Here is a 14,847-nt window from a genome sequence, read left to right as displayed (position 1 = left end):
GGCAATGTTCCTTCTGTTTCTACTTTGTGGAATAATTTGAGGAGTATGGGCATTAACTCTTCTTTGAAAACTCTGATAGAATTCTGTATTAAAACCATATGGTCTGAACCTTTTTTTTTTGATGAGGGTAATGACTATTTCACTGAGGGTTACAGGTCTATTTAAATTGTTTGTGTGATTTAACTTTGTTCTTGATTTAACTTTGGTAAGTGGTACCCATAAAGAAAATTATCCCCACTTCTTTTAGATTTTTCAGTTTTGTGGAGTATTGTTTTGTTTTGTTTTGTTTTTAATGTTTATTTTATGAGCATTGATGCTTAGCCTGCACATATGTCCTGTGTCAGGTCCCCTGAAACTGAGGTTACAGACAGTTGTGAGCTACCATGTGGGTGCTGGGAATTGAACCCGGGTCCTCTGGGAAGCAGCCAGTGCTGCCATGAGCCATCTCTCCAGCCCAAGAGTACTGTTTTTGGTTTTGTTTTCTAATGTCCTTATGATTATCTGGATTTCCTTAGTGTCTGTCAGTATATCTCCCTTTTCATTTCTGATTTTGTCAATTTAAATATTCTCCGTGTGTTTTTTGGTTAGTTAGGATAAGGTTTGTCTATCTTGTTGATTTTCTCAAAGAACCAGCTCTTTGTATTTTTGTTTCTATTTTATTGACTTTAACCCTGAGTTTGATTATTTCTTGCCATTTACTACTGTTGGGTGTGATTACTTCTTTTTATTCTAGAGCTTTCAAGCATGCTGTTAAGTTGCTAGTGTGAGATCTCACCAATGTTTTTTTTCTTTTTAAATATAAGTGCTTAGTGCTATGATCTTTCCTCAGCACCATTTTCACTGAGTTACATAAATTTGGGTTTGCTGCATATTTTCAGTGAATTCTAGAAAGCCTTTAATTTCCTTATTTCTGTCTTGACCCATTTTTCATTCAGAAGAGAGTTGTTCTGTTTCTATGAATTTGTAGTTGTTACCCAAAAAACAAAACAAAACAAAACAAAAACAAAAAAAAAAACAAAAAAAAAAAAAACAAAACAAAAAAAAAACCAAAAACCCTGTCTGGGAAAGCAAAACAAAAACAATAACAAAAAACAAAACAAAACAAAAAAGAGGTGTATAGGTAGTGTCCTTTTTAAATCTCTTTTTGGTTTGAAGTCTATTTTGTTAGATATCACGAAAATCACTCCATGCATCATTTCTATGTTGCCTCCCTGTGAAGGTCTAAGTGGCAATCTGACTAGGTTGCAGGAGCCCAAATACTCAGTCAAACCCTTGTCTTAGTATTATGTGAAGGTATTTTTTGATTAAAATTAACATCTGATTCAGTTGGCTGAAAAGCAGCAAATTATTCTGAAGCCCAAAGAATTGAGGGCCTGACTCCAACAAAAAGGTGGTTCTCTCTCTCTCTCAAGTTAGGGGTGCTTTAACTCCCGTCCAAATGTCTAAACCGGGACATCTGTCTTCCTTGCCTGTGGGGCTGAAACTCATCAGATTCCTTGGGCAGGGCTGCAGGCTTTCGATCTAAACTGTAGAGTGCTGGCTTTTCCAGTGTGCAGGCCTTTAGGCTTGACTAGAGCCACACTTGCTGGATTTCACATTGAAGATCCCGGGACTGCTTAACCACCATCATCACACACGCCAATTTCTTACACTGCATTGCTTTCTAAATCACCCAGTTGATTTTGTTTGTCTGAAGAATTCTGATTCCTCAGCATAAGCTACTCACAAGTCTGAGGTGCCTCCCACTATAGGAACACTAAAAGTTAGTAGGACACAACTGGAAACAGCAAAATGCCTTATGTCCTCTCCCAGAGACCACACCCCCCAAAAAAAAGAGGAGCCTTGCAAATAAAATAGGCCACATTCAGAGCCTCAAAAGGCAGGCACTGAGTAGGAGACAGGCCTGTCTGCCCCCACTGACATGCAGGACTGGGCAGCACGATTCCTCTAACAGCCAACTCAGGAGAGTGCAGCCTATTGGGCCCTGCTCTACCTTAATAAGTTATCAATATTCTGTACTCACCTCCACCTCAATTCTAGTGATACAAAATCCTAATCTAGGAAACTGTGCCTTTACTCCTAAGATTCAGTTAAAAGCATCTATCACTTAACCAGCCCCAGAGAAAGGAATCCCTTCTTACCTGGGTGTCAGCAGTAAGAACTAATGCCTCACAGCTTAGCCTGCAGCTTGGCCAGGAAGTTTGATCTAGTGTTGGGAGAATCCACTAGCAATTGGCAAAAATGATCACAGGTGTAAGGACCCATTTACTTTCCACAGCTTAAACAAGTTGCCATGGCTACCATAATGCTGTGTTTCTAGCTACCTCGAAAGTGAACGCAAAACACAAGTCACACAGTGTTTCTTCCTTTTTTTTACATTTATTAATTGTAAACTTCTAGTATTTCTTCCTTGTTTTACATTTATTAATTATAGACTTATAGCCTAACCAACCACATAAATGTAGTTTTTTTGCATTAATACTTTTCTCCCTTCTTAGCGATAATAAGCCCCTTACTCCATTTAACCCTTCCCCCACCTCTAGAGTTTTGCCCAGACACTTCATAACTCATGCCCCTCCCAAGATGTGAGGTGCCCGCTTTTCTCAAGATTTTATCTGGCTTTCCTGGTTCTGAAAGATATACATGCCCCTGTATCTTTGATATTGTCGGGGGGGGGGGGTTGATAATTGTATCTGTACTGGGTATATAAACTGGAAGCCTTGTGGGAACAACAAAACCTTCTTTGAAGATTAAAGAGCCATAAGAGAATGTGTACGTGAGCCAAGCCGTATCAGCTTAGTATAAGCTCCTAACCTGAACCCTGAGAGGACATCAAGGTTGGAACTTGAATGCTCCCATTATCTTTGCATCATTAAACAAATATCCCACAGCATAAATGAATGTAACACATCTTAAACTTACATTCCACAACACACCCACTATGAAAGCATAACATGAGAAGACATAATAAAATATTTTTAATTTCCTCTAAGCTATTTAAAGTGTGTGTGTGTGTGTGTGTGTGTGTGTGTGTGTGTGTGTGTGTGTACATGAAGCACACATTTTGGAAATACTGGAGAGTGAACCTAGGTCCTTATACATACCAAGCAAGTATTCTACAGTAATCAATATCCCCAGCCTCTTTTTGTTTTTTTATTTTGAGATGAATCTCACTAAGTGGTCTAGGCTGGCTTTGAACTCACTATGTAGACCAAGCAGACCTTTAAATTGTGAACCTCCTGCTTCAGCCTTCCAAATAGCTGTGATTACAGGACCTATGCCACCAGAACTGGTTTCTGAACCATACTCTGACCACAACCTTTAGGGGCAGGCTATTAGTTCAGCAGACCATTCTCTCTTTTCCCTTCCCAACATCTTCATGCTCTAACAAAATACAAAGACATCTTTAACCCACACACTCACCCCCAAACCAAGGTTTAAATCATCAAAAACTGGGGAAAGATGTCTCGCCAAGAACCAAACTGTAGTGATCTTGTTTTGATTGTCATGAACTATGAAACGCTGATGTCATGCTACTAGCAGGGCTGCCTGAATACCTTCAGTGCAGGTTCTGGTACACCAACAGCTGACAGATGTCTCTATTGTGTCCTTCTGAGACACCCAAGTTCAACAACATTCTCAACAATCTCCATTTATTCGGCTTTAAGCACGTACAGAGCATATGTATGGGCATTGTTAGAACATAAAGCGAGGTCTACCTTTCCCAGACTAAGCTGTTTTGGGCATGATTACATTGATCAGACTGATTCCAAGTATAGCTAGAACTGAACAGAACAGGAAGTTTCACACATGAAAACAGGCTTTGCAAACTAAAACAAACAACATAAAATTTCAATTCCTAAATAACAATGAATTACCAAGAATGTGAACTGGTATAGAAGCATTAATTTAAAAAAAAAATCCTATTTTTATGACAGAAATTATTGTAAGGTCCCTAATATGAAAGACAGTAAAGAATGAGTGGAGGGTCATTAAAAATATCTCAGTAGTAAAGATTTCCAACATCCGTCCTTCTGTGTCTATATGCTGCCCAACTTAATGCCAAAAGAGAACCAAAATCAGATTTTTTTTTCCAACCCAAGACTAAGATGTGCCATGTTGGTTTTTAGAGAAACTGTCCTTCCTGAATTAAAATAAGAAAATCAAAGTGTAGATGACAGGCCACTTTTCCTTCCCACTGTCATTTTTCTTAATTTGCTCTCTGAAGATCAAGACAAAACAGTATTAGAGTCTCAGACTCCTGAATTATTCTTACCTTCCTAATGTGGCCAAGAGTAGGTACTCTTGTACATTTAAGACAAAAGAAAAGACTTTCTATAACAAGACTTCAGGGCTCTGTCTCCTCTGTATGTGCTGCAGTGTCCATTACTGGTAGGATAGAGGCTGGAGGAGGAGGTAGAGACATCCATTACAAGACAATATGACAGCAGAACCCTAGCTAGATTTTAAGGAACTGTTCTACTGGGCAGGAGCAAACGGATATAATTAAGTTTCACACTTATAAAAGAATCACTCTGAATTCAGGAACAAGAGGCATTTGGTTGTAGATACAATTCCATCTGAAGATCCTAACCTTAAATTTAGAGAAATACACGCATTGCATTAATATCATGGGTTGGGGTTTCTTACATGATTCCTAAATCCATCTACGATTTTGTTTGTTGGTTTAGTTTTAAAACAATTTACAGCTATGATAAGAAGACTAACACAGACAGCCCTGGTTCAGGTGGTCTTTGTTTCAGAAAGTCCATCGGTCATGCAGCTGGCTGTCATTGCTAAATCTGTTGCTTGCAGAGGCCTCAGAGCTCTGGGTTTGCCGAGTAGAGTCCTCACCATTTAAGCTCTTCCTACATACTGGGCATGTGTCATGCTGAAACAAAATGATACCAGTCCACATAAACACAGGGTCTGAGAAGCTAGGAGTACCAAATACTTCAGAAACCCCAAAGTCAAGTTGAGGAGCGGCTCCATCAGTAAAACACACACAAACAAATACAGAACCCATGTAATGGGTTACATGCAACCCATACAAAATGCCAGTGATAGAAGTTTGTAAACCCATTGCTGAGGAGGCAGAACCCTGGGGTCTGTGGCCAGCCTGATCTGTCCACCATTTCAAGCTAGAGACACCATTTCAAGAATCAAAGTGAATACTTCTTAAGGAACAACATCTAAGTTGACCTCTGGCTTCCCCATGCACATACAGCCTGTGCACCCACATGTCACTTCACCCCCAATAGTGATTTAAGGGAACCTGCCTAGCATTCAAGAGGCCCTAGTACCACCAAAACTATTAATAAAATGAGTTGACAATGAGAGAAAAATAGAATAGAATTTTAAGCAATGGACAGAATTCTAAGCCAAGAAGCTAATAAAAGCTACACATAACAGCAAAAACAAAACAAAAACAAATTGCTATCAGTGCCCTGAACTATGATAGAAAGGTAACTATCAGTCAATTCCTCATGGGGTCTAGATGAGGCTAAGCAAACTTTTTCTTTGAAGAGACAGAGAGGGGATGGAGAGGTGCTCAGTAGTTAAAAGCATGCATTGCTCTTGCAGAGGACCAAGGTCAGTTCCCAGCACCCAGGTGTTATCAGTGTTTGTTACCCAATCTCCAGGGACTCTTACACCTCTTCTAGCAGCTGAGGGCATCTGTACTCATGTCTATTACCCATTCCCACCACATATGTATATATATTATTTAATAAAAAACTAAATCTTTAAGGGGACAGACAGTAAGTGTTTTAGGCTTTGCAGGCTAAACCAACTCTCGGACAACTCTTCAGCCCTACCCAGCTAGCACAGGGTCAGCCAAAGTCTGTTAAATGTGCTTCAGAAACACTTTACTTACAAGACCTGCTGGCTTTTCACTGAGGCCTGTGTGCTAGAGTACACTATCCTCTGGTTAGAAGCACTGCAGAGGGATAATAATTGAACAAAACAACATAGGTGACACCAGGAGCCATCCAGGGAAGCTAAAATGTGATTTGTTTGGCCCTCTGCACTCCAATTACATCTTCACTCTGAACCAGCCTCATCCCAGCTAACAGCTGCCCGGTCTGTCACAGATCAGTGTCAGCTGAACTCACCAGTTCTAGCCATGGCACAATGCAGCTGCTGTGAAAGAAGTGGTTGCAGGGTAACTGCCGGACTTGCTCTTCAACTGTGTAGTCTTCTTTACACACCGGACATTCTAAACCCGTATCTGTGGGAGGAAGATGTGCACTTTAAAGTAACAAGCAAAAGGAAGGAAGGAAAACCATCCAGAGCCAGGCATACGCTGAAGGCCTATAACTCCAGCACTGGAGACACAGAAGCATGGAAGGTCAAGGCTAACCTGGGTTACAAAGTCTACCTCAAAAACAAACAAACAAAGAACAAAGCCAAACACTGTGTTTGTAATGACCCAAGAAAAGCATTAATAAGTGGTGTTCTCCCCACACACATACCAGGGGCTGGATTATATCTAAGTGGTAGGCAGGAAAAAAGTATGGATTCTATTCAAAATGGAAACAGATATGGCAATAGACATAGAAACAAATGGGGCTAACACCAACAGACCTAACAAGAATCATATAGTAGGCCCAGTGAGGTGGCTTGGAGAATAAAGAACTTGACACCAAGCCTGATGACCTGAGTTTAATCCCTGGGACCCACATGGTAAAAAAAGAAAATCAACTCCCACAAGTTACGATCTTACCTTCACACATGCATTGTGCTACATGTACACACATACAAATAAAAACAATTCTTAAAATTAAAAAAATGAGCAGAAAATTGTCTATTAAGTAAAATAGGTAAAACATCCTCCCAAATGTGTGGCAGCCTCTGCCTAGAAAACAGTGGCAACCTATGCTCCATAACCAAGGTATTTGTCTTGGGCAACCTTTGTAGTGTCTAGTCAGTGTTTTAACCACCTTTATCCTCCTGTTCTTTTCCTTACTATGCTCTCTTCAGTGTGGCTGTTCCAGGGTCCTCTGAAATTGTTTAAAAAAAAAAAAAAAAAAAAGGCTGTGCCAGGACCAGGAGATAGTGCCACAGAACTACAGGAGCCCAGTGCACTCAGGATTCCAAACAAACCAACAGAAGACTTTTCCCTCAGAGAAAATGGCTACTATATTCAAAGTTCTAAGTGGCAAATTCTGAATTACAGAAATCTAGTTAGTAGTATCTAATGGCTGAGCTATGTACCAGGTCCTAACGATCAAGGTATTTGGAGAAAGGCTGCCCCTTAAAGACCCCTTCCTAGCCAGGCGGTGGTGGTGTACATCTCTAAATTAAATCCCAATACTTGGGAGGCTCAGGCAGGTGGACCTCTGTGAGTCTGAGGCCAGCCTGATCTACAGAGTGAGCTCCACGACAGGCTCCACTTCTCATGTCAAGTCTACCACAACAGCCTAGGAGGCAGTACCTAATTTTAACCTTTTAGCAATCCAAATATAATATCCAAACTTCACCTCCAACTAATTTCCCCTAAACCAGCTTCAGGATAACCCCAAATTTATCTCTGCCTGGACTCTCAGCTAGCACCTCAAAATCAACAAATTCAGAATAAAAACCATCACAGCCTCTCCTATGCAAACCAGAATCCACCCCTACTCGATGGTGGTCGTATCACATTTATAGCCCTCTGGAATGTTATTAATACCTTTAATAGTCCTCTTGCCTTGTTCATATTACTATGTAATCAGTAATAAAACTAATGCTTTTTTTTTTTCCAAAATTGAATTTTTTTTTTTTTTTTTTTTTTTTTTTTTTTTTTTTTTTTGTTTGGGTCACACTATGTAGGCCTAGATAGCCTAAACCTCATTCTGTGGACCAGGCTGGCCTTGAACTCAGAGATCTGCCTATTTCTGCCTCCCTAGTACTGGGATTAAAGGTGTGTGCCTCCATTCCCTAACTGAAAATTACATTTCTAAATCTACCTTTTCCTTTCTGCCAGTACTAGCACTGTCCTAGAACATCATCTGAATTACAGCAGGAGCCTCTCTAGAATCTGTTTCCACTTTATCTAGCAGATTATTTCAGAGAACCCTTCTAAAGATCTCTTACCCCCCTCGCTCCTCCATCTGAGGGCACCTTTCAGGAGGGTGAAGTAACTTGAGAACATCAACACTGTCATGATGTTTGAGACAGATATAAGCCACTTTCTTACATTCTCCTCTCATACATTACTTCCTGCCCTCAGTTTCCTCTCCCTCCACTCTCCCAATATCCCCACACATCCCCTCTCCCCAGATCCACTCCTTCTCTGATAAACCACTCTTACTAGCTCTGGAGTAGACTCTGATATGAGAGGCAGAGGGAGTCTGACCAGACAGGGAAAGGAGAGGCTTGTTGTGGGAAACCTTCAAACTGCAAGAGAAGTTTCAGGATGTTTTAGGTAGCAGAAAAGTTTTCGATGTCTCCATTTACCTGACTGCACCTCACATGTGAAGCAAATCCCTAGCCTCGTGTTTGTCCTCTTTTCCTCCCTATGGTATCATGTGCCCAACAAACACTATTTCCAATGGCTTTTTAAATCATTTTGTTTCCAACAGTTTAAGTTCTTGTACTAATTATAATCAAGTTTTGTACAAAAGACTGTATCTCTTTATTTCCAATGGGACCTAGGAAGCAGGCATGCTAACTAGGTCCTCCACAGCTGGTAGCAGACAGGAATGTTAGGAAACCATAGCTTTAGAACAGAAATAAATGCACTGAATGTTAGATCAGACATCATAGGATGACAGAACAAATATGGAAACAACTTACCAACTTGTTCCTGAGTTACTGTCACTGTTGGGAGAGAAGTGATCTTTTCCTTGTCTGCTGGAGGGGGACCTGTGTTTTCTAGCTGTCCTAGAAGCTACAAAAAGAAAAAGCAGCAATGCTGGTTACCGCAGTACCTGCAGAGGGACTACTCCAGCTGAGAACAAACAGGACAGGCATTAAGACTGTTCACAGCTCTTAACTTCTGCAGGACTCCAAGAGGCTGGGTGGGGGAACACTCACAGCTGCTTCACAGTGTCAGAGTAACACCAGTGTAAGCCATGATTAAGAGACAAAGCAAATTTAAGATTCCAAGAGTTATGATGTCCTGAATGAAATTACAGCTAATAAAAATCAATAGCTAACTAGTTCAAAATTTCATTCGGTCAGAAGGAAGGCATGGGAGTATGAAAACAAGCAAAAAGCCAAGAAATGGGTATATTACTGTCTATGAGAAGACTCAGAAATAAACAACATGCTTTCTATTCTTGGCAGCCCACAGGGAAATGAACACCAGTCAAGTATATTGAGCATAAACAAGAAGAAGCAATTACACACGACATGGAAAGATCTTGTCTCTGCTTCCTTCCTCTACTTTGCTCCATCTAGCAGAAGCTCCTGCTTCAACATGTGCAACACTATTGTTCCATGAAGCACCTGCTCCTCATGGGACTAAACAAGAGGACAAAATTACAATATACTGTTACAGGAGAAATTTTTACTTCCTCTAGAGGTAAAATAATCTTCTAGAAATCCCCCTGATTCCTAGTAGGAACATGGAAACCAGGCTAAACCCATAGCCCATCCATCCATGTAGTAAAATCAGAAACCCCAAAGCTTAAAATGTCAGTGAAAGCAGAGTGACTGCCATTTCAGAAAGTAGCGGAAGGAATGCAGGAGCCTGTGGACCCATGAGACACACTGAGCAGACACCCTCTCAAAAGGCAGCTCCTCACCTGGGTTACAATGGCATCAAGCCCTGTCTGACCCCAGGCATAGTCCCCAGGGTTGGAGTGCAGCATCCCGCTCCTATACATGAGATGAGACAGACAAGATTAGGTGGGGTGACCAGGCTCTGCCTTATACCACGAGGGGGGGGGGCTAGAAATGGGACACTCCTCTCTCAGAGGTGAAAAGTTACCACTAGTCCTCTAAAATTGAGGCAAAGAAATTCTCTGTATTTGAAAGGTCAACCAGATTATCTAGAGATATGCTTCCATTCTCAACAAATTTTGTCTAACTGGAACAAAATGTGATGCCATCTAAAATGCCACATAACACCACAGAGCCAAAAAAGAGCTCACTACCCATGGGTTAAGAAAGGTTTGCATTCTGGCTGACCCAATCAATAGCAGCTTCCCTCTTTCAAAGAGGCCCCATGTGTCCTGCACAGTAAGGACTTCCTGGTAGAGAAGCAACCACAACAGTTCCTGTGAATTATGACCTAGCACTTACACAGGGACTTGGCAATTCTGTCTTGGTGCTGTTGGTGCAGGACCTTGGATGAAGGCACAGGCTCTAGCTAGACCACACTTAACATAACTAGAGGCTATAAAATGAGATAAATGTGGGGAAGGACTGAGTTACTCTGAACAGAAAACCCTCCTATAGCAACATTAGAAGTCACAAGTAACTAGAAGAAAGACGGTTCTTGGAAGATACTGTCTGTAATCCCTGCCATGCCTAAGTGTCACTCTGATATGAACTACGTGTGCCTTTGGTTTGTTTGAGAAACTTCCTCACTTTGAGAAAAGAAAGTAGAATGTTGTTTTCAATTTCAGATATTATTAAAGCACAACTTCCTGTGTGGCCCATAAGGAAAACTCACAAAGCAGATACCAAGCCTGGCAGGCAGGGACCGTGTCATTACCCACCTCAACATTATCCTCAGACCAAGACAGAAAAGGGACCAGGTATATATATCCAGCCAACATCTTAAGGGACCAGGACAGCTGTCCTGAGCATCCTCAAGAAAAAGTCAGTTCTGATTGACTTTGGATTCCACAAACAATGGCAGGCCAACATCCCAGGCACAACCACATACTCACCTATGCAGCTTTTCCTTTCTCTATGGTACAGAAATGGTAGTATCGAAAATGGAACTACTCAAGCAGAATAATATAGACAAAGAACAGAACGGTCACTCACCAAGAAAAGGGATGTGGGGATCCAGGAATTGCAGGATTTGCAAAGAATCCTGCAAAAATCTGTTGTATTATTCTGTTGAAAGAAAAAAAAATAAGATAAAACAGCAAACAAATACTCTACAGACAATCGTGGCTAACTAATCATCAACCAATACCCTAAGCTACAATTGTTTTCAGCTGGTCATTACACAAAAGATAGCAGAAATTAGTCCACTGCCTGTAGCATGTGTCCATTATTGCTCTTTGTGGGTTCTTCCACCTTATAGATTAATACTATTTTTTATGAATTAGGTTAGGAAAATACCTGATGGTATTATAATATAGTTATCAAAACATTTCCTTGGGTTTCTGATACTAATGTGAGAAAGGGTTCAAAAGATGCTGTCGCAAGGGCATTCTGGACCCATTTCCTTTTAAACAAGGACATTAAGCTAACAACATTAAGTCTGACAATAGCCAATATTAGACCACAGGACAAATATGTCTACAATTTATTCAATACTTCTCTCCCTTCAAACTTGGTTGGACTTAGTGACTCATGTCTTACAGACTAGATATGGCAGAAGTTACTGTGTGGTTTGCAAGATTAGGATACAAAAGTTATCATGATTTTTTTTCCCCCCCGTCTACCTCTGCCTATATACTGATCATTTACTCTAAAAGAGCCAGCTGCCAAGTCAAGAGAACAGTCAAAGAGCTCTATGGAAAAACCATATGGTGTGGAAACTAAGGCCTCCTGGAAGCCGATCTTCCATGCCCAGTTCAAGTATTTAGGTGATTATGCCCACAATGTCACACTGACTATTTTTATTTTTAATTTATTTCTATGTATATGGGTGTTTTGCCTGTGTGATGTCTGGGCACGCAGTGTCCATAAAACCAGAAGAGGGCATCAGATCCCCTGGAACTGGAGTTACATCAGAGCCAAGTCTCATGTGGGTACTGGAAAGTGAACCAGGATCACTCCTAACTGCTGAGCCAGGTCTCTGGCCCTGCATTGACTCTTGGTTGTTTATTTTAGTGAGAAGGAATCAGTTTCTTTTTAGAGCAGGTTTGTTTTGGTTCCCAAGAGGGTTAATCTTGACTGTCAATCTGACAGGTTCAAGAATCACCATGAAAACAAGGGATTTTCTAGATTAGGTTCATTTAGTTGAGGTGGAAAGCTCCATCCTAGACATGTGCTGATGGCATGAAATGAATACATCACTCATGTCTCTGCCTCCTGCCAGCAGACAGTGTGTGTGCCCAGCTCCTGCTCCCATGACTTCTCCGGGATGAAGTGCACCCAAACAAACCCCTTTCCTCCCTTACATTGCTTTTGTCAGGTACCCTGTTCCAGAAATTACAAAATAACGAATACAGTTCCTAATATATGTCCTGTTACTTTTAATAAGAAGTTTAGTTTTCAGGGTATAGTGGCTCATCCCTATAATGCAGTACAGAGAGGCTGAGGCAGGAAGACTGAAAAGTTTTGAGGCCTTGGGTCTGCACAGAAGTGCTGGCTGCAGTAATTGGCATAGTGATCTACTATTTAGCCTTCAGTGCAAAGAGCCACATCCAGGCCTGAGGGCAGCATCTTCAACCCTCTATTGCTTCTTTCAATAAACACTTGCCATTTGCCATGAGTACATTTAAGACATAGGGCTCCTGTGTCCACAGGGAGAGCTGGGGATCCAGCTGCCCTTATCTGTTACGAATATGTTTTTCCTCCAGCCTGGTCCCAGAGCCACGCCAGCCCCAAATAACACACAAAGACACTGTATTAGATATAAATGCTGTTAGCCAGTTAGCTCTAGCTCTGTCTTAAATATTAACCCATTTCTATTAATCTAAGTATTTCCACATGGCCTTATCTTACCTGAGAGAAGGGTCAGCGTTCTGCTCTCCTGTCCTACATGTTGAATCTCCTCCTACCTCTTCCTGAATCTTCCTTGTCTCTTAGTCTCACCTATCTTACTTTCCTATTGGCCAACAGGGCTTTATTCATTAACCAATAAGAGAAACATATTTACAGAATGACATCTCCCATCACTTATCCACCTGGACAGCAGAGATACTGAGTAGAGAGCTGTACTTTCCCCAGTGTCCTCTGGGGAAATGACATTTTCTGTCATTGCCATGATTGCCAAAATGGCTTGGGTTTTGACCTTGTCTTTTCTAGTATATGGACTCTTTAGAAAAGACCATCATTTCCAGCATGGTAGTGGTGCACACACCTTTAATCCCAGCACTTGGGAGGCAGACACAGGTGTATCTCTGGGAATTTGAGGCCAGCCTGGTCTACAGAGAGAGTTCCAGGACAGCCAGGGCTACATAGAGAAACCCTGTCAAAACCAAAGAAAAGACCACCTTCCTTGTCCTCATCAGTTCCCCAGGGCAGAATTGGGTATCCCCCTGGCTTTTTGTCAGGAAGTCTTCCCACAGCCAGCCTAGAGCAGGCAGGGCCCTGTGACTCTTTAGAACTGTTTTGGGTGGAGGCCTCCTTTACCACAACCGTGGTTGGGAATGGCATCTTTGCATACACAGAAGGCAGGGGCCTTTGCTAGTGTCCCCCAAATTCAGCAGTAACCAGCCTCATTTTTGTGGTGGGGATGGTCACAAAGGACTACATAGGCTACTCCAGGCAAGACATAGCAACATTCTGCCTTTAAAAAACCAAACAACAAACACCATTATGTTATGGCAGGAATAATGGTCCCTTTCTTCTTGGAATTTAAGTCTAACAGGATGAAAGACATTAATAATCTTGTGTTTTAGTCACAATACCACAACTTGGCTGGGCAGGCAATAGAGCATGTCCCTCTTCATCCTCCCACTCTGCCATCATTGGCATCGGCCATGCCTTCCTTCCATAACTGGAGGGCAGATGGCAGCAGCTGCAAGCATAACATCTTTACAAAATAAAAAAACAGAATTCTACTTGGATATTTATAAGAAAGTATGTATGTGTTGGGAGATGCATACCAGATTCTTTACAGTAGACATGTGGAGTCCCAACAGTAAAAAATGGGTTCCACGACAAATCCCTATTTCAAGAACCCTCAGAAAGTAATCTGGTATTTTCTGACCATTTTTCAAGAAATGGTCTCTCCTTGGCAAAAAAAAAAAAAAAACTACTACTGACTATATAGTCAATGATGTTTGGCCATCTAAAAATATGTAGGTTCATTTCACAATACAACATCTAAATAAAATTAAAAATAGGTAAGTCTATTAAAAGAAATACAATTAGGATTATATAAAGGAAAGAATTCATCAAGAAATAATTTAAATGACCAAAACGTATAAAATATTTTGAGAGAACTAAAATCTTAACTTACAATATCTACAATGAGAATAAATAAAATACAAATCCTCAGAAAACTACTGGAAAGCGTTGCCTGTACAGTACAATTCATCTGACACATGCTTTTTGTTGTGTAGTTTGTTTTTGTTTGGTTTTTAGCTAAAGGCTCATATAGTCTGGGCTAACCTCAAACTCATTTTACAACTTAGGCTAGCCTTGAACTTCCAGTTCTCCTGCTTTCAGTTCCCAAGAGGTGGGGTTACAAGTATGTGCCATCACACCTTGCACAAACATACCATTTATTCTGTCACTGATTAGCAGACGTTGTGGATGGCTAATCATAAATCCATCCTCAACATCATTCTCTTTACCACCTCTCAGTAAAGGATAGAAAGTTCAATCTATACTCATCTAGCTTTCTTTACATCTGTGGGCAGGAAGCATGCATGTCATACGGGGAATATTCTTAGCAGAGTATATGAAGCAGTAGAAAAAAAAATTCCCTTTCCTTTAACAGAAATGTAATATAAAGCAGGCTTAGAGGCACACTCCTATAATCCCAGCAACTGGGTCCCTAAGGCAGGAAGATTGGAGTTCAAGGCCAGCCTGGGCTACTGGGTAGATGTAAATAGCCTCTGA

At 41.0% G+C, this 14,847-nt stretch overlaps 1 protein-coding gene across 1 annotated transcript in view; it reads right to left on the bottom strand.

Annotated features, from left to right (window-relative positions):
- Positions 1–3,636: 3,636 nt before the first annotated feature.
- The window catches only part of Rnf115 (ring finger protein 115), a 61,408-nt gene continuing 50,197 nt past the window's right edge, over positions 3,637–14,847 (bottom strand). Inside the window, exons 5-9 of the mRNA XM_051199358.1 lie at positions 10,924–10,995; positions 9,732–9,804; positions 8,779–8,872; positions 6,114–6,229; positions 3,637–4,891 (exon numbers count right to left, since the gene is read on the bottom strand). Of these exons, the coding sequence (XP_051055315.1) occupies positions 4,760–4,891; positions 6,114–6,229; positions 8,779–8,872; positions 9,732–9,804; positions 10,924–10,995 (487 nt within the window). The 3' untranslated portion in view covers positions 3,637–4,759. The remainder of the gene's footprint in view (positions 4,892–6,113; positions 6,230–8,778; positions 8,873–9,731; positions 9,805–10,923; positions 10,996–14,847) is intronic.

The sequence above is a fragment of the Phodopus roborovskii genome, unplaced genomic scaffold (assembly GCF_943737965.1).
Source record: "Phodopus roborovskii unplaced genomic scaffold, PHOROB, whole genome shotgun sequence".
In the NCBI taxonomy this organism is placed as follows: Eukaryota; Metazoa; Chordata; class Mammalia; order Rodentia; family Cricetidae; genus Phodopus; species Phodopus roborovskii.
The sequence above is the reverse complement of the archived record's forward strand: the minus strand, read 5'-3'. Positions and strand labels throughout refer to the sequence as shown.